Raw genomic sequence first — 22,578 nt, 5'->3', positions numbered from 1 at the left:
TTCAAAGTTGACGAAAAACTGTAGCTGATGGCCAAGGTATATTTGTGATGGTTAAACCAATGCAACAATTTTTACAACATTTTTATGGTGGGAAAGGATAAAAATTAAAAGTTAAATAAAAGATTATTAAAATATTAATTTTATTTTAAAATTTAAAAAAATTAAATTATTTATTTATTTTATTTAAAAGTTTAAAACAATTATAATAATTCAAAATTATCTTTTGGCATAGTGTCATGCATGCCATGCATGTATGTGTGTGGTGGCAATAATTGAGTAAATATATGCAAGTTTTGAGTTTAGATTTTATTAAAAATATAGAAAAATCTAATTGTAAGCGATTCTGTATACTAATACGTACACTCATATTGGTCAGAAAGTAAATTTTATTGAAAACAGTACTAATTTGAATTTAGAATATGAAGGTAACAATATTAGTACGCAGATTAGTACGCAAACTTGTTTGTAAATAGTAAAACTCTAAAAATATATCATGCACGTACGAATGGAAGGATTAGACGTAAGAGTAAAACTATAGAGCAGCCTACTATAGTACATCAGCCTTAATACATCTGAGCTGACTTTTTTTTTTTCCTCTGTACGCTATTTTTTTTTCCCTCTACACACCGAGCAGCTCACTGTACCACATCACCGAGCAGGTTTGTAGCACATCAGCCGTTCTACACGTAAGGTGTGTTGCGACTGCAATCAACAGTAAGCTGATGTAAAGATTTACAGTAGGCGTAATTATTCTGGTTACGTACTTATGAAGAAAAGTATACTATGTGCGTCTGAAGCGTGTCATAGCCTCATCGGTTCTGACCTCGGAAATGACGACTACACACTCTCTATTAATAAAATTTTATAGCCAGAGTTCGTCAGCAACTTGTACAGTAATAATAATAATAATAAAAAGAATAAATATAAATAGAAGTCACTATTAGAAGTATCTATTTTGTATACATGATGTGACATCATCTAGACCATACATCTCCTCAAATGAATGTTAAGAACAATTAACTAGAAGTAACCATACAATAAGTACAAAGTATATATTATTACAATAACCTCTCTCTAATATTACTCATTATTTATAAATCATTTTAACCCTTCTCAATTTATGGCTGTATAAACGGAATTGTAACCTCATTCTCTGCACTTTGATATTAATAGGCATTCAAGTTTTAAACCCGGCTTCCCTCCTGTATTAGCCGGCAGAGTTATTGCTTTTGACAGCCATTTAAAGCAATTCATTCAAGACATTGATCTTCGGTATTCATGTGCAGGTTTCCTCCTTTCGGGAATTTATAATATGTATTCCTTTCGGTGACTTTTCTCAAGGCTTAAAAACCCCTTCGCAAATTTGCATATATCTAACTCGGATACCTTATCTAATCCGCGTTAGATTTGGAGTTGTATTTTAAGGGCACGTTAGAAAAAATTTTCATTTCAAAATTTTTATTTTATTTTATTTATATATTGTTTAAATTTGAAAATGAAGATAAAAATAAATAAGCCGTTATTAGTGCTCTAACCCGCGTTAGATAAGAGTTGTATTTTAAGGGCATGTTTGAAAAAGTTTTCATTTCAAAATTCTCATTTTATCTATTTTTTAAACATCATTTAAATATAAATATTTTTAAACTAATAATTACAATTTTTTTAAACTTTTAAATAAAAAATTAAAAAAATAAATTTTTAATAAAAATTATATTCTAACAATATTTTAAATTTATAATATTTTTTATTCAATTTTTTTTCTTTTTTCGAAATCCTATATAACTCAAACTATCTCACTACTATTCACAAATTATCTTATTACTATTTATAAAAATTTCCTCTCTCTCTGAGCATAATCTAAAAATACTACTATTCATATTTAAAATTAAAAACTTTTGAAATAGAATGGAAGTTTTTAGAATAATGATTATTTAAAATGCTATCAAAGTAGACGATAATTTTGACTTTACAATTTATCTCATTAAGGAAAAAAATTTGATACACTATTTAAAAATGTTAAAAATATAATATAAATAATTAAATTTATATTTTTATAAAATAAATAATATTTACAAGTCTGAAGTGTACAATTCCCGTATACTCCATTTGAGAAAAATGGATAAATTAGATGTCTGAAAAAATTATTTTTTACTAGTAGCCCACACTTTTTTTAAAGGGAGTACGTAGGAATTACACCTTCCGAAACTGTATATACATAGCATTAGCCTTTTTATCGATCTGAATTTTTTAAATAAGTGATGCTTTCCCATTGAATCACGTTAATTTTCTGTTTTTTGAGAAAAAAATCCTTCTGCCTCTTGTATATGATTGTGTGGTTTTTGTTTTACTTTCCACTTCAGACCATTGATCAATGATGACTATATATGCGCGAAAAAATGGCATCAACAGACAATTAGTAGTACTAATGTTTGCATGAGATAAGATACCGAAGAAACAAAGGGATCAGGAAATGAATATTCTTACGTTACTCAATTAATTAGCTATGTCTGTCTGTCTGTCTGTCTGTCTGTATGGTAATTACTTAATTTTGCCACCCCTACAAGAAACCGAGCTGTACGTTCATGATTCTCCTCCGGCTAGGGTTTCTTTTGCACACCCAAAGAATAACTTCATCTCCAAGTAGTACTACTCCCCTCACATGACTTCCCTTCCCCGCCCCCAGCTAGCCCACCCATATTAATTAAGTACTTTTCTCCCTATTTAAGGAGATCCAATTGTCATGATCATCTCTTGGGAAATGGTCAAGCTCACAATTGTTGGAAGAGTGAGGGATGGGTTGCCTCTTGCACAAGGACCTCGATATCTGGGTATTACTGATCATGGTCAGGAAAATGACAACTTCTCATGTTACAAACAGCAGGCAGAGTTATTACTCAGAGGAATCTCAAGAGGAGATCAGTTGGCTCCTTCCAAGATGACTATCCGCCTTGATCACGGCCAATGCTTTAAGTATCCTTTAATTTTTAATTAATTATTTATTTATTTTAATCAAGCATTAATTAAGCTGTATATTTTTTCATGGCGTTTGAAAGAAATTAAGCCATCATATGCAAGATTTGATCATGATATGCAAAATTTACTTAATCTTTTTGACGTTAATTAAGCTACTTGATGGAGAATGGTATCTTCTTCATCACGTTGTGCGATTCTTCATATCCAAGAAAACTAGCTTTTCATTATCTACAAGATTTGCATCAGGAGTTTATTAAGACGTTCGACAATAGCCACATCGAGAAAATCACAAGGCCATACAGCTTTGTCAAATTCGGTACGTATTTTTCCTGTTTAACATGAATCTTATTTGGTTAGATACAAAGAATTTGAAGAAGGAAGAACAAGTAAATCATGGGATATTATGTAATTTATAGTACATGCATGACGAACAGGCTAACATGACCAATTGATACTTAATTGTAACGTTCATATTTTCTATTAATCTCATCATGAGTATATAATACTTTCTTGGAAACTATATACATATATATATATATATTAATGCTACTTTGGTTCTGATCAGATAGCATCATTGGGAATATTAGAAAGCGATATATTGATACAAGAACACAGGCCAACCTATCAAAGCTTAGTGCTAACCGGAAACAAGATTTAGATATTGTAACGAAACACGTGTCTGAAATTTTAGAATGCAGCAGGCAAAACTCAGGTGATATTAATCATTTTCTTTTACGTACGTACTTGAGTTAGCTTGATTTTATATGATCAACCACGAAGTCACACGTAAATCATGCATTTAATAATGTTCCTGTCTTGCAGATCAAATTCCAGAAAGAATATTAATAATGGGGACACCTCCAACTCCCTCGTCAATATGGGGTTCCTCACGCCTTCAGGTATGTATACATACATACATATATACATATATATATATGCTTTTTTCACAGACCTACGCATATCGGCAACCGATCGAATTAAGAACAAGAACATGTTAAGTTGTAAGATTTCGATTTTTTTTTTGGTACACAGGTAATTGCCCTGAAATGGACGCCTATCACGATTATTGTTGTGGTTGCTGTTGTTCTTTTATGGGCTAGCTTCATACTCACAGACAACTTCATCATTTCAAGTTTATAAATCGGCTGAACTCCAATAGTTGAATTAAGGAGCGATACCTTCGGAGTTCAGCATAGATAGATAAGGCCGGGTCGAGATCGTTCAACTTTATACATGACTTTGGGAGAACGTACATACTATTGATTTGCCACATGATCAAGCTTGCAATTACTCGAAAAATGATTGCATTCCTTGTATGCAGATGATCATGTGAAAGATGTAACTTTGATTTGGTCAGTGTACTACAATATGTAAGAAGGAAAATGATAGTTCTATTACTCTCAAATATGCTCACTAAATGTGTCTTCTCATATATTTTTACTTTTTTTATTTTTTTTTAATGATTAAGGCTCGATGTTTAAAAAAATACTTTAAGAAAAAAAAAAACTCATTTACATGATATAGTGTGCATATTTGGGGTGCACATGTAAGAAATAAGCAACTAGAGCAAATTTGCTTGATGAGCATGCAACAGAGTAAGCATGCAAATCTTGTGTTGAATATAAATTGATAAACCCCAATCTGCCGCTCGCCGGGGGGGGGGGGGGGGGGGGGGGGGGGGGGGGGGGGGGGGGAGGGGTGGGGGGGTGGTGTTGGGGGTTGTTGAGGAGAGAGCTTGTCTATTTTGTTTACAACTCTATGCTTGGTGGAACGATAGTACTTATGCTTGAATCGGATTTTCTATGACTTAATTAAGTCTCGTTTGGATGTTAAGATGATATGAAAAATATGTAAATAGTAGTGAAAGAGTTTGTGAATAGTAGTAAAATAGTTTAAATTAAGATGTTTTATGAGATTTTAGAAAATAAGAGAGAAAAAGTTGAATAAAAATATTATAAAGTTAAAATATTGTTAAAATATAATTTTTAATATAATTTTTGTTTTGTAATTTGAAAAAATTGAATTATTTTTTATGTTTTAGTTGAAAATTGGAGAAAGTTGTAATGATTAAGTAATGATTTGATGAAAATGTTCAAATTTGAAATTGAAAAATATTTATATTTGAGTGGTATTTGGATGTTAGAGCATCCTCAATGGGTTTTGTAAAACCTATTTTTATGTAAAATTTGAAGGAAAGTTGTCCAAAAGTGCATCCAACGGATGATGCATTTTATATCTATTTTCAATTTTCTTACAGTGTTGCCGCTACATATAGTGTGGACTGTGCACATGATGTAAACATTTTTTTTTCTCTTTTCTTGTACTTTTTATCTCACAACAATTTCTCTATTCTTGTACTTTTTCTTCTACAAAATAATAAAAAGTATAATATTTAAATGATATGAAGAAAAAATAAATAAGCTAATGTATGGTATATTGTAAAAGTTAATATGTAAAAAAAAAAAAAAAATTTAATAATGTATTTTAAAGATATGAGGAATATCAATTCATCAGGAATGCTCTTAAAATGAGATGTGATCATGAGATCATGTGACGAGACCATTTCATCATCCAAACAGGGCCTAGCTTAGATTTATTGGAAAGTCGGTCCTACCATAACCTCTGTCGGATCACCATGCATGCCAAAAAAAAATTATAACATGTAGAAGGCAGTGTATGTACTCCACTGCATTAGTGCTATTAATTGCACCATTATTTGTTCACGTACACCATTTGTTATCATATTAAAGGCTTGATTTCAGACTTGCGTGCCTTCTTTTGTGCAGCTCATGTAGAAGGCAGTAGATGGAATACTTGATAACCCTGTTCCAGATAGCTGGATTGATCTTTACCTCTTAATCACCAAGTCATCGCAAATCATCAACCATCGATGTGCGAAGTTGCGGATGAACTCCACCCACCATTATTTGTTTATACTTGTATCACCTGGATTGTGGATGTTTGATATGTACTTTAAAACTTGTAAGAGACATTAGTTGCTCCTATTTGTAAGACTTTATTGCCTTCCATTAATGCACCATATGCCAGTTTATAGTAACTTTAAAGGGTCTGATGTACTGATCATGTATTGGATGAAAACTTGAATTTTCATATATTAATATATGCTATTATGGATTAATGTACAATTTGGTAATATTGTGAATGAGTTGGAGCAGGAAATTAGATATCCAAAAAAAAATTATGCATTCTGTACGTGCAATGTTACTGCAGTTTCAAAATTCCATTTGCGGCGATTTTAAGTTCGCCGAGAAAAAACTTAGATTTATGTTTTGTTATTTGCGGCGAATATATATAGACGCTAAAGTGCCGAAAGATTATTTGTGGCAATTTCTTGTCGCCGCTAAAAAGATGCCTCAGTTGTTAATACTTATCTACGGCGAATATACTTGGACGCTAAAAGTATCAATTTTTTTGCGGCACCTTAAACTCGCTGCTAAAGATCATTTACAGCCAAACAAATGTGCTGCAAATAATTATTCGCAGCGATACGTGACCGAAATCCCAACGTTATTTGCGGCGTCATTAATAATATTAGCAGCGAAATAAATCGCTGCAAATAAAAATTTTTGGCGACCATTTTTGTGTTTCGCTGGCTAATATTTTAAAAGGCTCTACATTTGCGACGAAATGTCGGCGCAACATAAATCGCTGCGAATAATTATTTGCAGCGATTTCTGGGGTTATTTGCGGCGAATTTAAGCACTGGAAAAGATCCTGTTTCTTGTAGTGACATGATAAGCTTATATGTATTATGTTGACGGAAAATGCTTAGGTTAAAACATTTGTGATAGATAGACATATAAGCTGACATGGCACGGTTAGGTTATCTGCAAGATAGTGACACATCACTCAATTTTGCTAAAAAAGAATTTTGGAAATAGTGTAACTTCTAATAATGTGCCACGTCAGTTTGTATTGTTTGTAATATGATATTGTCGGCGTAGTAAAATCCTATGCCAACAAGGTGATATTGTTGCACTATAGCTAGAGATCAGAGGAAACGTGTGATTCCCATATCATCATCAACCAATTTTTGTTTCCTCTCCTTTGGATAATTTTGGCTCCCCAAATGAATTCTCTAATTGTTGCGTAATCAGCCATTTCATGCCACGCTTTCTAGCTACTAGCTAGAGTCGTCTTTCCATTTATATACAAGTCTAAAAAAACTTAAAAACAGATTCTTCATTTGTGTAATTTGAAGGCCATTCTAAGACTAGTACTGGCCATTAATTAATAAAGGTCAAGATCATGGAGAAAGGAAATTACGTATGGCCAGTAAAGGTAACGTATTTCTCTTCCAACCTTTGACATGATCAAGTACCTTTCAGCCTCTTGCAAGCTTCATCACTCCAGAACTATAGATGATCAATACGTTACACCAATGGTACTTACGTACTTGCTAGTACTGTTAATCTCTTCCAAGGCTCAAGTTTTCACACAACCATGCATGGAAGAATTTCAAAAAATAAATGGCAATATATATATATATATATATTAATTGAGATTTGATCAGGGTTTCTCCAAAAGAAATTAATCCATGGAAGAATAACCACTAATTAAACTTTTCGATCTAATTCATTGGCTAACTTCATTCATTGTCAAAGTACGTAATCAATCCCTTTCAAACAATTTTTAGAGGCATTCTTATCAGCAGCTAGCGATATTAGTATTCTTATTAAAAGAATCATTTGTGGTTATTCTTGATCCTCGATATTCTTGCCTTTGAAACTTTTCCATTATGTAGTTATATATAATATTACATGACATGATCACTAGTACTCATGATATTGTTGAAATCACGAGATACCTCAATATCCCGGCCCGGGGATAAAATATTGATCGTCCCCAAACATAAATTGTGAGTTAAACATCCCAGCAGTGGGCGAAGCATGCAGGCTAATTAGCACGTTATTAAACTCGCCACCATATGTTCCAACATCATTTGACGGAAAACCATGGATGGGAGTTTCCTGCAAGTTTGAATTATGAGAAGATGCAGCATCTCTGGAAAGGAGTCGGCCTTCACCTGAATTTGCAGTACTGTTTCCGCCATGAAAATGATCTAGGGAAAGCCACTCTGCGAACAACAGCTTAGGCAAGAAGCTATGGTTTGCCTCCCTAGGGAAGTCTGAAGGCTGTGGAATGGAGTCATGATGATGATCATGAGTGGTATATGTTAATGGTACTGATTTTTCCATGTGTCCATCGTAAATTGAAACTCCGATTCTGGGCCTTTTGGGTGAGGACGGAGAATCCGTAATATGATCTGAGCTTGAAATAATTGTATTCTGGGTTTTAATGTACTGAGGTTTCATTTGATCTTGAGCTTCGGCCACTTTTTTCTTCAGATAAGAATGCCAGTAGTTCTTTATCTCGTTATCTGTTCTTCCAGGCAAATGCTGCGCTATCTGCGACCATCTGCTAATTGAAAAGCGCGCGGTATTAGCTAGTATTGCCTCATGCATTATGTTGATCATATAAACGTACATAAATGCTACGTTTCAAACAAATCTTTGTTGTATTTAGTCACACCGATTGATGGGCATACACAAGCCAATTATCACTTAAAATGAAAGTGAAATAAAACACGACCAAGATGACAAATTAATAGAGAATGAAAAACGTCATTTTTTTTGTATTTTTATATGAATAATGTTAAATATAAGTTTCAAATAGACAAGTTCATATAAGTCATTTGTAAAAAATGGATCTCATTAATAAAAAAAAGTAGTTTTGTTTACACTAGCTTTTTTAGACGAGGTCCACTTTTTTACAAGGACTTATTTGGGACTCATCTACTTAAGACTTGTTCAAATAATTTCTCTTTACATATACTTGTCTTAATTAATCTTGATTATCAAGAAAAGTAGAAAACAACGAGACAAAAATTAATCTACAGTAGTGTTTTCATCTTTGACATACAATACTAGTCGCATGTATATACCCACATTAATATATAATACACACACACACACACACACACATATATATATATATATATGATATGGGGTTGATTATGGAGTAATTTAAATGCATGTACGTGGTGATCTTTATTATTATTATTATTATATATATGAAAAGATCAAGACAGTAAAATTATATAGGAAAGAAATGGAAGAGTCTATAATATATAAGACCTTGAAAACTCCAAATTAAATTGGATAAATTTATTGACATCACCTTTTACATTACTTTTGAATACTTAAATTACCAAATTCATTGATATTCAATAACAAAATTTAAGAAAAATTATAAAAGAATACAATTGATTAAATAAATGCTAATTATAAATTTGGCTTAATACAAACATGTATACAAAATTATATATAGGTAGAAGGCATATTTTAACCTAGAAATTAGCTGTACAAGAATTTAATTGATTCATAGATTAAACCTAATTAATCATAAATTAAAGCTGTGAAATTAGGATCAATAATATTGCATATATGCTAATATGCACCCTAATTTCTTGCTTACTTGTTGCCCAACGCTCGATGAAGTGTCAGGATTGTCTCCTCCTCTACCTTGCAAAACATCCCTCGCTTTAATCCTGGCCTTAAGTAATTAATCCACCTTAGTCTGCAGCTCTTTCCATTCCTCTGCAAGCCTGCATGCATATATACATACATACATATATATATATATATATCAATATTATTTTGTACTGATCATGAGGATCGATGGTATCCAGCATTTTAGTGATCAATTCATGATGCATGCGAAACTTAGTATATATTTCATGCTGCAGATGAATTAATTGCAGTAACTCATGTGGACTTTGGATTTTTTTCATGTTTTAATTATATTAATTAGCGATCGTCGAAACAAAACGAGGTAAATGGCTAAATATTATATAGGTAAGATAATAATGATCTTGAAATAATTGGGTTCTTCTTCTTCTTCTTTTTTTGATGAATCATATTAGATTATATATATATCAACGTCGATGATCAAATATTAATTTAATAGCAACTCACCAGCGTTAATGGGGACTGAGTTCCAGCAGCCATGACCATGTATGAGGACATAGTTTCGGAGCCTTTGATCTTCTTCTGGTGACCATAATTCCTTCCTGTGTTTCGGCTGCTTTGCCATTTCTGATGATTTGCACCCCATTGTACCTTATATTAAAATAGATTGGGCTTAACTACAACAGCTTTCCGACCCTCTGCATGTTGTATGTTCTGTCTTGTGTCTGAGGGGGAGAGAGAGAGAGAGAGAGAGAGAGAGAGAGAGAGAGAGAGAGAGAGAGAGAGAGAGAGAGAGAGAGAGAGAGAGAGAGAGAGAGAGAGCCGACCCTAAAAAATAAAGACTTTGGTATTTGAAGCACCTAATTAGCAAGAGAATCTTGTGGAATTACATAAAAATAAAATCTTAAATTGGAGTATATATTCATATAATCAAGTTGATTTATTTTACGATAAAATTAATTTTACAATCTGATATATCACATTAAAGTATTATGTCATTTTGTGAATTTACTTTTACAAAACATTTTTTAGACTAATATATTTCTCTTCAAACAATGATTAAGTCGAAGTCTGCTCCTTTCGGAAAACAAGATGAATTAACAGATCATATATTTGTTTAAAAAAATTCTATACATCAGCTACTATTTATAACCCTACACCTCAAACCCTATGAAAAAAAAATTATAAGTGTGAGGTCTGAAAGTAAATAGTAGCTGATGCATAGAATTCCTCATTTGTTTAAAAGAGTCTTTAGTTTTTAACGTATTCTTTTAGGAAAAATGATTTGTACAAACTCCAAATAGACAAGCAAGATACAAGCCCTTGTAAAAAAATAGACTCCACATAAAAAAAAGTATAAAAAATTATTCTTTATTAGTGAGATCTATTTTTTTTACAAACTTTCTGTATAAAATTTGTCTATTTAAAATTTGTACCTAGCATGACTCCCCCAGACCATATATCTTGCATGTACAGATGACATCACAATATCATATAGATAGCAAGACATTTTCTACTTCTAATTTTACTACTAATAAGTTGGTATGCAAATATAACCTCGTTTGTTTATCTAATTTAGATGAGATGAGATGTTTTGTTAAAAATTGAGTAAAATATTCTTATAATATTATTTTTATTTTAAAATTTAAAAAAATTAAATTATTTATTATATTTTATCTAAAAATTTAAAAAAATTATAATAATTATATGAGATGAGATAATTTAATTTTATATAATCAAATTAAGATTTGACAGCACAAAGGTACAATTGCAATATAATATCCTTAACAGCAGGTCGAAGACCCACGTAATTAATTCAAATCATTTTCTCATCATGATGTCTTCCGAAGTTGATATTGATACTGAGAAATACTTTAATTATAAAAAAAAATTATAAAATAAAATTATAAAATAAATATAATATATTAAATTATAAAATTATTTTTATTATAAAATAAATCGTGTTATAGTATAAATAAAATGGTCCTGCGATACCAGCCAATCTAAAGAATCTGCCAATCCTATCTTGCATTCATCTAGCTGTACGTTGGCCCGAGATAAAGACATAAAAACCTAGCTGTGGTCAGAATTAACCCTTATAGGCTTTGTAGAGCCACTTTTCTGGCAAAAAAAAAAAGGGAAAAGGAAAAAGGCCAAAAATGAAAATATATGATTTCTAATTTTGTTGTTGGAAAATGGAAACCCATAAAAAATTGGAACATATACACATGGAAAAGCTTGTTCATGATCAATAGCGTATCTGCTGTTGACTGGAAGCAAATAACTTTCATGATCAATGGCCTTAATTGATCAGATTATGGTATTTAATTAGGTTGAGACTTGTGTTAACAATACAAGATTTGTGTCATTCTAATACCTAGTTTAGATCAAGCAGATAATTATTTTTAGAGAAATGATAATTACAGTCGTGATGATATAAATATTGTGTAATCATTTAAAAAAATAAATAAATATGAGATTTACATAAAAAAAAATTAATTTTTTAATAATAAATCTTACTCTTTTTTAAAATAACTATATAATAATTATACATTCTACGATTGTATTAAGTATAATTTTTTTTTAATGAAGGTTAATGAACTTTATAATTTTCTTGGAAACCCACAAAAGCTAGCCGGACTAATTAATTGTCTAAATTGGATAATTTAATTTTAAAGATAGATAAAAAAAAAAAACAGCTTGTGAATTTTATAATATTTATTATTATTGCTTGAAATTTTCGTACAATCGGGCGTTATTTTATTGGCAAAATTATTCCAACCACCGACGGGCCAACTCATCAGCTGATTCATATTCTATTGGAAAAGGGAAATAATACAGTGGGCGTATAAACGTTACATAATTATTTTAAAAAAAAATTATAAATATAGAATTTATTTTAAAAAAATTAATTTTTTAATAATAAATATTACTATTTTCTAAAATGACTATACGATATTTACACATTCTATAATCGTATATAATATTACTCATTTATAAAATTATTCCAATCACCCAAAACTCGATATATATATATATATATATATATATATATATATATATTTTAATTCAACGAATTGCCTTGCATGATAGGACATGGGATATTCACGTACAGTTAGAGCATCCGGTGCGTCATGTTACCAGCATCATTTTTTTTTCTTTTTTCTTTTTAAATAAAAAAGAAAAAATATTCTCCTTTGCTCTGATTGTGACCAACGATTTTATGAGATGAATGGAGATTGCAATCGAATTCATCCAATGTGGGGGAATCAGTGAAAGTGGTTCCCAAGTTCACGATTAAAGTACAGCTAATAATGTAACGACTAGTTAATAAGATGTTACACGCACTAGTTCTCGAATTACTTGCGAGGCATGTTTATCCTGTATTATTATAAATAAATTATTTTAAAATATAAATATTTAGTATAGAAAAAAAAATTTAATGATAAGGTCTACAAATATAATATAACTCATTCCAGTTAAAAACGATTAATTCAAACAGAAATAAGTTTAACCAACTTATGACTCAAACCTATGACTTTCAATCTCATGAAGTTTTGATTGAGCTGAATCATTACATATTTTATACATCTAGAACTAATTTCATAACATTATTATTGGTTTTAGATACAAAAAAATAGTTAAGAGGCATAAATCTGAGTTGTGAGTTGAATTGGTTAATAGTATGATTTATACTTAATTTTATAACTTGTGATTTAATTGGATAATGTTTATTCAGATACACAACACATCTTTGATATTCTATTCTTCATTTTTTTAGTTTTTTTCTGTTTTCCATTTTTTTAGGCCAATAAATGCACAACATTAGCAAACCAAAAATGGAAAAACGTCTTTACAAACAAATAAAGACCCCTTCTATCCCATTGTGCACGTTTTACTCATTCGGCATTTCTAGATGCCTACCAATAAAATATTTTGCAGTATAATTCAAGAGAGGCTCAAATAGATGAAGCACAAGCGTTGCAAAATATAAAAGTAAAAAGAAATACTTTAACCATAAAATGATTACACAAAAGTAATCCCACAAATTGATGTAGTTTGATGTGATTTATCAGATTGTAAAGTTATTTTTATTGTAAAACAGATCTGACGGATCACATGAAACCACGTTAGTTTATAAAATTACTTTTATATAATCCCTTTGTAGCTGTAGCACTCCTAAAAAATAAAAGGAAAAGTGGGCTGGCGAATAAAAAAAAAAAAGAAGGTAGCAACTTTACTTGAAAAAAGCAGAGTTTTGCGCAGGGGCATTGATGAAAAACAAAAGTGTCAAACATAAAATAATATTTATTACTGTTCATATATCTATAGCCTCTTTTAAGTATAAGGATATATTTATATATATATATATATATATAATATATATATTATATCTATCTTGTATGCATTTTAAAGTTCTTTGACAAAGTATTCATATACGAAGAAATTTCTATAAAAACAAAGTGAAATGTCAACACTAAATGGAGTAAAGGGGAGACCGGAAGTGCTGTAATGTGAAGCTGTCGTGTGCCTTTCCATGGTATTTCAGGAGCATCAAGACATTCTATAATATAGAAAAATGATAGTTGCAATCATGAATGAGCAAACGCCGTGCAATCACTTTAAAAAAAGTGAATAAAAAAGAGACATACATGAAAAAAATTAATTTTTTAATAGTAAATTCTACTCTTTTTCAAAACAACTACACGGCGCTTATACACTTTACGATTGCACGTAACATTAGTCATCCACATCTTTGCTTTATGGAATCCAAGTTTAGTGGACTAAAATATTTGTCTACGAAAATGAGAATCACCCAACTAGAGCAGAAATTTAATGCCTAATTGTGGTTTGGTGCTGACGAAAATGCCTTAGGAGGAGCTCAAGTAAGCTGGACCTGAGTATCTTCAATGCATGTATCATTTACTTGCAGCAGTAGAGTAGTTGAGAGTAGAAATCATCTGTTACTATGAATGAAGCTTTTCAGATAGAGTCTAAGTGAGAAGAATCTTGGATGTTGTTTAGTCAAAAGGCAGATAGAGATAAGTACTTGGGCTCTGGACTTGCAGTGGGCTATTTTCAACTTCAGAATGGAGGAATTTTCCTTAGCTTTGGTAATGTTCACTATTGCTAGAAGGCTGTACAAGGAGTCATGGTGGAACTCCTAGACTTCAGAGGATGGGGTATTCCTTTTATCTAGCCTTTCAGCTATCGTTAATCACCCATCTTCCCCCCCGTTAACTGAGCTTGCATGGTATAACACATACATCCATCAAAACTACAACTACATTAATGACCATTCACCTTAGACTATTAGTAGTAGCCACCCAAGGAACCATTGATTCCCTAGTCGAGCTAGGGTCTAAACTATGGTTTAAACCCGGCTTGAGGAAGAGCCTGCGGCTTTCCCTCGTCTAGGCCCCCAGGGATGCCACCTCCGGTTGCCCCCTTCTACCCTTTTTTGCCCATTAAAAATGAAGACTAACCAAGAGGCTAATATCCTAAGGAAGCAAGCAGAATTAGTAAGAAATTACAAGGATGATCATATATCCAAAATGAGACCATGTAGTTGGTTGCTTCACATACTATACCGAAATAAACAGAAACTGCCTGATACATGCTACATACATCTCACCTTCTGTACCCTAATTTCCCCCACAATAGTACAACGAAGCATAGATTACATTTAACCAATTGTGTCCCTGCTAAAATTTCACTGGACTCTTCACTCTCAGACGGAAATATCTCTCTTCCACTAAAGTAGATATGACTCCGACAAATCACACAACAAACACCTGGTTTGAACAAGAATCCCAGGGTGAGGTAATACACATCACTAGATATTCGAAAGGACCAAATACAGGCAGAGAGACCATTTCAAAAGATAGGTTTGCATTATCAGCCTAAGTGGAGAAGAACCATCTAACCAACTTAAAATTCAGTCATGAAGTAATGTCCAGGTCTGAGCTCTAGCAGTCCACCTGATTAAATCAAGGTACGAACTTCAGAAACTATAAGCAGAGCTATAAGAACGTGAGTTTTAGAAATCCATGCTTCATTCATTTAGTGATCATGTTGAACTGGAATCTGGAGAGTTGCTGAGGAATGGTGGATATAACTGGTCCATATCTCTGCAAGCATGTACGTTAAATGCATTACAAGATTGATAACTCGTACGAAACCAACATTTAGGATGATAATGTCAACCCCAACAAGTGAAAACAAAATGAGAGAATGAAGGGGCCATGTTTGCCACTTTGAAGACTACAAGACTAAGAGTGGAGCGTAGATGGGGGGAGCTTATGGACAAAAAATATCAAAACTTCATAGCCACTGGCATGGGCTGCCAAAATTTTGATGCCAAACCACATAGTTATCCCCTCGTGATTCTCCAAAATAGCCACATGAGTCCACTTGACTATAGTCCTTTTCACCTAAAAGGCAGTTGCCTTTCGAAAGGTACAGATTGTGGCATACGTGGTGTGTTGACCTTAAAGCGTTTATAATGAATAATAGCGACTGTCAAATTAAGTAGCAGATGAGAAAAATGCCATAGGATTCCCATACCTGAACGTTATCATAGAGCTCAAACAGTGGAACGGCAAGAAGTTTTAAATTTTTTGGGACTGCAAAGTACTCCCTCTCAGACAAGTGAACAAGGTAAAGCTTCTTACACTCCTGCATTACCAATATGGCAAAGAAATAAAAAAGCATAGTAAAAATATGACCAGAAATCAGTCCGTTGGAGTAGGAGGCCAATCCTGCATACACCAACGAAGCCAAAAAGCAAAGCCTAACTAATGTGAGGAGGAGGATCACGAACACCAATAGCATTCAGTATTTTGGCCCTCAACTACATTTTACCTTAGGTTTTGTTATGTGAGGTGGGCAATATGGATACATTATGGTTTCAAAGTTTGGCCGCCACCAGACAGCCACACACTCACCTATCTGCAAAAAGATGCCAAGGAGCAACAATAAGCAATTACAAACATAGATCATGCTGTGCCTGTTCTGGCTCACATAAATGTTCAGAAATATGGCCTTCAACTATTCTACCCAATACCCAGATTTCAAGCAGAACTGGCTTCCTAGTAAAATAGAAGTATGGCAGCTATTTAAAACCAGAAAGCAAAGTATAATTAATGCAAGCCCATCATGAAGCACCAGGCAAAGGCTAGCCATCACAGTCCCAGCCAAATAACAACTTTGTGTATGTATAATCTTTCTGCAACCCACTCTCTTTCAAGTGATAATAGTCGCATGTTTCCCAATGCCCATATCAGTTTCCAGTATCTGCTTTGATCCTATAATTAGAGGAACGGTAGAACAGGTAATAATACCTGCCAGTCTGGCACAAGAGCAGGTACTGTAGCACCAAGCTTGCTGGTCAGCTTTCTTTTCAAGCCCTCAATTTCTGCCACAGAAAGAAAATGAAAGAACAAAAAAGGCCGACACTATGAAAAATGAGGCGAATGGTGGGGGGAAGAAGAGAGGGAAACAAAGACCCTATGACAATTATGAATATAACAAAGGAAATATCATACCATTCTCCCCAGGCTTCAAACGCCCACCAGGAAGTTTACAGAAAGTGTTCCCAATTTGAAGAAGAAGTATGTGAGGATGATTATGTTCCTGTACCTGTATTATCAACCCATGGATTGAGACTGAGCCAAGATAATTTTTTTCGATAAGTAATAAATCTTCACTAGTAAGCACAAGATTGAGCCAAGATAAAGTAAGCAAATGTTATTCAATAAAGTTTCATACTTATTAAAATAAATAAATAAAGTAAGCAAATGTCTGGACATGTAGAACAAAGAAGCATATGCCCAATTCCTGTCCACCCAAGGAATGCCATGTACAAGAAAGAAGCAGGCTACTAGCATGTTAAGCATGAGAGAAAGAAACAAAACAAAAATATGATATAACTTTATAAAAAAGGATAGCTTCTGATCATAAGTAAAATACGTGACTCTTATTACCGTTGGAATATACAGAATCACATTTTCTGTGAAAAAAACTTTGCAGGTCAAAAAATTGCCTTCAAAGAAAGCTACTTGTGGGTGAAATCCGAATGCCTCTTTTATCAAAGTAGATAGCATCCAACTGAAAAATCATCTATAAAAGGTGGCCATAGTTATTAATTTGTTCATGCTTGTCATCTACAGCTATATCTTAGTTGTGGTGAAGCATATGTGATAATAACACAATGGTTCAAAGGAAAAGCATGCGAGTCTACAGAGGATGTAAGATTGACTTGTAATGAGGTCCTACTAACTTCAAGATATTATTTCCACTATTCGGCGACGATTAAACATGAAGCTTTGAAGTTTGAACCCAGAAATGTGGGTCTGGGGAATATGGATCAGCTTGACCCGAAGCTGCTGGAAAATATATTTAAACAGCCATGGTTTAAAATAATCGAGGAACTATAAGCCCAGCATCAGTTTCATTTTCAACAAGTATGGGTTTCGAGTCAAGTGCAAGAGAGAGGAGAGAAAGCGGCACGTATTAAATACATGAACAAGTAAAGACCTTTATTATATGCACAAAAAACTGCAGAAATTTAGGCTATGCCTTCTCCTTTGGATAAAAGAGGGACGACGCCACCTTTTTGGTGGGTATGCCTTCTTTTACTCATGAACATTCACTCTGAAATGAAAGTTTCAGAAGAGAAAAGAAAACATACAATCAGCCTAAGGTGCCTAACGCGAAGACAACGGTGAAAGCAAAATCATTAATTAGATTCTCCAAGAAAGAAGTTTTTTATTTCATCAAATACATTAATTGGTCCACAAAAGCGGCTCCAGATAGAACAGGATATGCAGTTCCTAAATTTCTCCTGAGCAAGCAAAAATGACGATGAAAACAAAATCACAAAGTTGAGTTCCCACAGCATCATAACACAAAGCAGCTAAATCAAATGAACCTACCAGTAAAATCCCTTCCACGCTGGTCCTCATTCCTTCTTTCATATAGCTGCAATCAAGAATCATGGACAGGAATCACATCTACCCACCTCCACTCTGGTAGTTAAGTGACATTTTTCACAAACGCAATGATTCAAAATCAAAACTTATTCGCTAATTTCCCTCGTTCCATGATTTAGAACTTCTACTTCAATTGTTGGACCAGCTGCTTCGACAAATTTCAGCGTTGTCCCATTTTTAAAAATTTCATCAATGCATTCTGAAAAGTAGAAACACGTTTTTTCTTCCTTTTTTTTTTTTCATTCTACATTTCACAATTCGTTACGTTCCCAAGAAAAATAAAAATAAAAAAAGGGTTAGGTTTCGGATTCGAGCTCCTTCGTCGAACCAATTCCAACGCAACTAAACGGATTCCAAGTAAAGAAATATTTTTTTAAAGAAACCATAAAGAAATAAGAATCTGAAAGAGTAAAGAAAATATTTTTCTAGTTTGTTTTTTCGTTCAGTTCATTTTCTTCCAGCTTCTTTGGAACCAAACATGGGTAGCTGAGGTTTTTATAGGATTTGACGAAACAGAGAGAGATCGAAGAAATTACTTGACTTTCATGCGAGCAAGGCGATCGGCGACGGAAGTGTCCTTCTCCATCTTGGGCTCTTTGGTCCCAAAAGTGTAGCTTGCCAGTGGATACGTATTCACCAACGATGATGTCACCATCTCTACCTGTCAGTCTCTCTGCAAACAAATCTTTCAAGTCTCACTCTCAAATGCTCGGCGAGAGTAGGATCTGGGCCTGCACGAGGCAGTGAGAGATACAGAGGGAGAGAAAGGAAAACGCAGAAGAGAGCCGAAGGATTGATCTCACGTCAACATTATAAAATAATACTGAAATATAATTATATAATTTCCAAAGTTTTTCTATAATTTATTAAACGAGAATTCCACGTTTAAAAAAAATGAGAAATAATTTAAAAATGATGAAAATTTGATAATATATAGCAAAAAAACTAATATATAGAATTTACCATTTTAATCTCAGTACTGAAAATTGAATTAGGTATATTTTAATTGTATCCTTGTTACGAAATACATAAAGAGAAATCATGCAAACCGATCGGGCTTATATTTTCCAAATAACAGCCCACTAATAATGTACTGACACATAGATTGTCTACCACAATAATCTTGTGATGCACTGCACGGAACCTGATCAACCTGTATCCGCCTTCTTCATCTTCTCATTTTCCTGAACAGTTCTTGTAAGACCCAGCTCACTGCCATCCATACACGTGGTTCGCGGTTCCATAAACTGTCGCACGGGTTCACACCTCACATCGCTTATGTTCACGTTCTTTTTCCATTTTCATGCATGTACGTTATCCTTTTTTTTTAGGTTTTATCTCTTTACTATTTTTATCTTATATATATGTTAAATATCATCAACCCTAGGTTATGTGCCACTCTTTCCCCTCTTCACAGAATGCCATCGTTTCTCTGCAAAACACCAAACTGAAGGCTCGGTCTGCAACCAGTAAACTGCCACCCGCAGAGCCGTTTTTCGTGCCGCAACTCCACCAAACACAGTCTCGTCGGTACCTCAATCACTCGGAGTTCTTCCCCCAACCGTGCGCCACCGTCCCTCCGAGTTCCATGTCCGGTTTCTCAACTGTCGGTTAAGACTCCCCCACCCCTGTTTTTACACCAAGAAACAGAGGAGTTTTCCTCCATTCGTGTGCCGCCAACCTGTCAACCCACGCCGCCAGCCTTCGTCGCACCACCCTCAGTCCACCGCGTGCCACCTTTGTCCTTCAGTAAGCCACCAACCTCCCTCACTACATCTCCCCTTTTCGGCTTTGCTCTCTCCGCCTCTCACTCGTTCACCTCGCCCTTTCTTCTTCTCTCGTGCTCAGCCCAGCTCGGCGGCAACTTTGCCGCACCCCACGGTCTCGCCAACCAACCCTGTCGCGCCGTACTCCTCCACGCTTGCCTCGGTCTCCTTGGAGTAAGTCCCTGCCACTGCTTGTCCGTGTGTTTTACTCCTTTTTTTTTTGTTCTTATGAGTTATATATATATATATTTATATAAGTTATTAACCTAATAGTTGAGTGTTATTACCAGTTTACCCTTGGTGTATGTTCCAGATTCATATTTTCGAATAAGGGGTCTATTTGAGTTTATGTTAAATGGGTTTTTATTTATTTATTTTGTTTTAAGTCTCATAAAATATTTTATTTTTGTAGATGATATTTTTAATAATATTGTTAACTAAAGAAAGTAAACCTATTTTTAAGAGATGAGTTTTTCATGACGTATTTTATAAGATTTCTTTTAGGTAGTTAAAGTATCCTATCAATTTGTAATACGTTCTTGGTATTTTAGATATTTTAATAATAGTATTTTTTTTAGCTCCGTAATTATCATAATACTTGTTTAATTAAATTTTTGTTCAGTACGAATTCAATTAAGTGGATATTGATGGTGTTGGGAAATGATGCTATTTTGAGGGTATGAGGATTTTAGATTTGAGGAATTTAAAATAGGTTATTCTAACATTTTAGGCTTAAATATTGAAGTATGTGATCGATTGAAAATTTACGAAAATTACGTGATTATTTTATAGATGGCGATTAATAATTTTTGTTCGACACTTTTGAGGAAAATTTTCGAAAGCTAAGAAGTCCGGGTTAGCGGGGTTCCTATGCTAGATTTGCATTAAAAAAAAAAAGAAGTGAACTGAGGTTGGTTTGTAAAAATGTGCATGTTGTTTTAAAAAGAAAAAGTGAAAAGCAACCTCAGTATATGTTTTGCATTCACTCATGAGATACGTATGAAAGAGAAAAGAAATGTTTTTGACATGAAATGTGTAGACATGAGCAATATTTGACATGTTTCTGAAATATGCAAATGAGCGAATATGATATCATTGAGATTTTTATGCATGTGGTATGAAATGATTTGGATATGTTTTTTATCAAATGGAAATGATATGAATATGTTTCGCACGTGTTTTGATATGATGTGGATATGATAAAACTTTGGCATACTTATCTGTTCTGAATATGATTCTGAATATGGTTCTGATATGATGATATTGGTTCACGTGATATGGTTGGTACCAACATGATATGATATAATATGAGTGCACCCACTTTGGAAACAAAGTGGTCTTTTACGTGTTCTTTCCTGTGTGCACACTCGGGGCTCCGAGATTGAAAAAAGGGGAAGTTTCACAACATGATACTGCCTGGTTTGGCCACCGGAGATAGCACAATCCTACCATGGGGGTTAAATATGGTATATGACATGATATGATATAATAAGATGAAGATGTGCAGTTACGTTATGCTAAAGCAGTTTTTGAATATGAAATTGGTTTGAGTATGAAAAGATTTTAAAAGTCGCTCTGATTTTTCCTGACAATACGTTTTGAGATGTGCATATGAAAATGAAATGATTTATTTCTGCATACTAAACTTTCTAAAATTGGCTCATGTTTACATACTAGTATATGTACTATGCTTACTGAGTTGTGGATAACTCACCCTCTTATCTTCATATATTTTCAGATGTCATTGATTACCCAGCCGGGGGTCAGGAATAGAAATTGAAGCTTGGCTAGATATGGATGGAAGGTTGGGTACCTAAGAGTACCATTGTTAGTATAAGGATTTTAACTTGAGTATTTGAAGTACTTTATGCTGTTTGGACCTATTAAGACCTAAAGATGTATCGTTTAATTTCGTTGAGGTTATTGGGAGATTGTAGACCCTCATTTGGTTTATGTTTTGTAATGATGACTTATGAAGTTTGTATTATGGTTATTTGGAAGATATGAGTTTGTGTGCTAATCATGAAGTCCTTGGAGTTTTAAGTGCTTGGAGAGACAGGTTTGTAAGTGACAGGTAGTAATTCTCCGACCCTCCCGGGTACGGGGCATTACAGTTCTTCCCCTTCATCTTCCCATTTTCCCTTCGTCTTCCCCACCACTATTTCTTCTTCAACTTTCTTTTGATACTAAATTTTGCTTCAAATCATTCATCAAGTACCTTGCTTAGAGTCCCAACTTACACTTACATTCTTCCAATCACTTCATCTTCGAATTAGTACAAAGTAATGCTTGATCCAAACAACACAAAACTCAAATATTAAAATAATACAATAAACTACAAATACCCAGTAGAGA

General features: G+C 33.5%; 3 protein-coding genes across 5 annotated transcripts; 1 reads left to right on the top strand and 2 right to left on the bottom strand.

Annotated features, from left to right (window-relative positions):
- The first annotated feature begins 2,711 nt into the window (after positions 1–2,711).
- On the top strand, positions 2,712–4,564 carry LOC121251602 (25.3 kDa vesicle transport protein). 2 transcript variants are annotated; one of them, XM_041150882.1, is made up of 5 exons: positions 2,712–2,970; positions 3,183–3,289; positions 3,539–3,685; positions 3,796–3,872; positions 4,006–4,564. In XM_041150882.1, exons 1-5 carry the CDS (start codon positions 2,741–2,743, stop codon positions 4,111–4,113), a joined length of 669 nt encoding a protein of 222 aa, XP_041006816.1. In that variant the 5' UTR covers positions 2,712–2,740; the 3' UTR covers positions 4,114–4,564. The 2 variants fall into 2 exon arrangements, with proteins under 2 accessions (XP_041006816.1, XP_041006815.1); XM_041150881.1 differs by having other exon boundaries at positions 3,126–3,289.
- A 3,238-nt stretch (positions 4,565–7,802) lies between these two features.
- On the bottom strand, positions 7,803–10,110 carry LOC121252410 (transcription factor LAF1-like). Its single transcript, XM_041152015.1, has 3 exons — positions 9,972–10,110; positions 9,472–9,601; positions 7,803–8,412 (listed from the first exon to the last, which is right to left on the bottom strand). The coding sequence occupies exons 1-3, from the start codon at positions 10,108–10,110 to the stop codon at positions 7,803–7,805; spliced, it is 879 nt and encodes a 292-aa protein (XP_041007949.1).
- Positions 10,111–15,011: 4,901 nt separating this feature from the next.
- Positions 15,012–19,282, bottom strand: LOC121252792 (pre-mRNA cleavage factor Im 25 kDa subunit 2-like). 2 transcript variants are annotated; one of them, XM_041152606.1, is made up of 7 exons: positions 18,994–19,282; positions 18,401–18,446; positions 17,012–17,105; positions 16,808–16,881; positions 16,329–16,415; positions 16,032–16,142; positions 15,012–15,595 (listed from the first exon to the last, which is right to left on the bottom strand). In XM_041152606.1, the coding sequence occupies exons 1-7, from the start codon at positions 19,110–19,112 to the stop codon at positions 15,524–15,526; spliced, it is 603 nt and encodes a 200-aa protein (XP_041008540.1). In that variant the 5' UTR covers positions 19,113–19,282; the 3' UTR covers positions 15,012–15,523. The 2 variants fall into 2 exon arrangements, with proteins under 2 accessions (XP_041008540.1, XP_041008541.1); XM_041152607.1 differs by lacking the exon at positions 16,329–16,415 and having other exon boundaries at positions 18,994–19,274.
- Positions 19,283–22,578: the final 3,296 nt, after the last annotated feature.

Source organism: Juglans microcarpa x Juglans regia, chromosome 2S (assembly GCF_004785595.1).
Source record: "Juglans microcarpa x Juglans regia isolate MS1-56 chromosome 2S, Jm3101_v1.0, whole genome shotgun sequence".
Lineage (NCBI taxonomy): Eukaryota > Viridiplantae > Streptophyta > Magnoliopsida > Fagales > Juglandaceae > Juglans > Juglans microcarpa x Juglans regia.
The sequence above is the reverse complement of the archived record's forward strand: the minus strand, read 5'-3'. Positions and strand labels throughout refer to the sequence as shown.

Coding starts and splice junctions, on each gene's coding strand:
- LOC121251602 (XM_041150881.1), top strand. CDS start 2,741: ATGATCATCTCTTGGGAAATGGTCAAGCTCACAATTGTTGGAAGAGTG. Junction 3,686..3,795: donor ATGCAGCAGGCAAAACTCAG/GTGATATTAATC, acceptor CCTGTCTTGCAG/ATCAAATTCCAGAAAGAATA. Junction 3,873..4,005: donor GGGGTTCCTCACGCCTTCAG/GTATGTATACAT, acceptor TTTGGTACACAG/GTAATTGCCCTGAAATGGAC.
- LOC121252410 (XM_041152015.1), bottom strand. CDS start 10,110: ATGGGGTGCAAATCATCAGAAATGGCAAAGCAGCCGAAACACAGGAAG. Junction 9,602..9,971: donor CTCAGTCCCCATTAACGCTG/GTGAGTTGCTAT, acceptor ATATGCATGCAG/GCTTGCAGAGGAATGGAAAG. Junction 8,413..9,471: donor CATCGAGCGTTGGGCAACAA/GTAAGCAAGAAA, acceptor TTCAATTAGCAG/ATGGTCGCAGATAGCGCAGC.
- LOC121252792 (XM_041152606.1), bottom strand. CDS start 19,112: ATGGTGACATCATCGTTGGTGAATACGTATCCACTGGCAAGCTACACT. Junction 16,416..16,807: donor CTCTTGTGCCAGACTGGCAG/GTATTATTACCT, acceptor ATCTTTTTGCAG/ATAGGTGAGTGTGTGGCTGT. Junction 15,596..16,031: donor AGCTCTATGATAACGTTCAG/GTATGGGAATCC, acceptor ACATGCTTGCAG/AGATATGGACCAGTTATATC.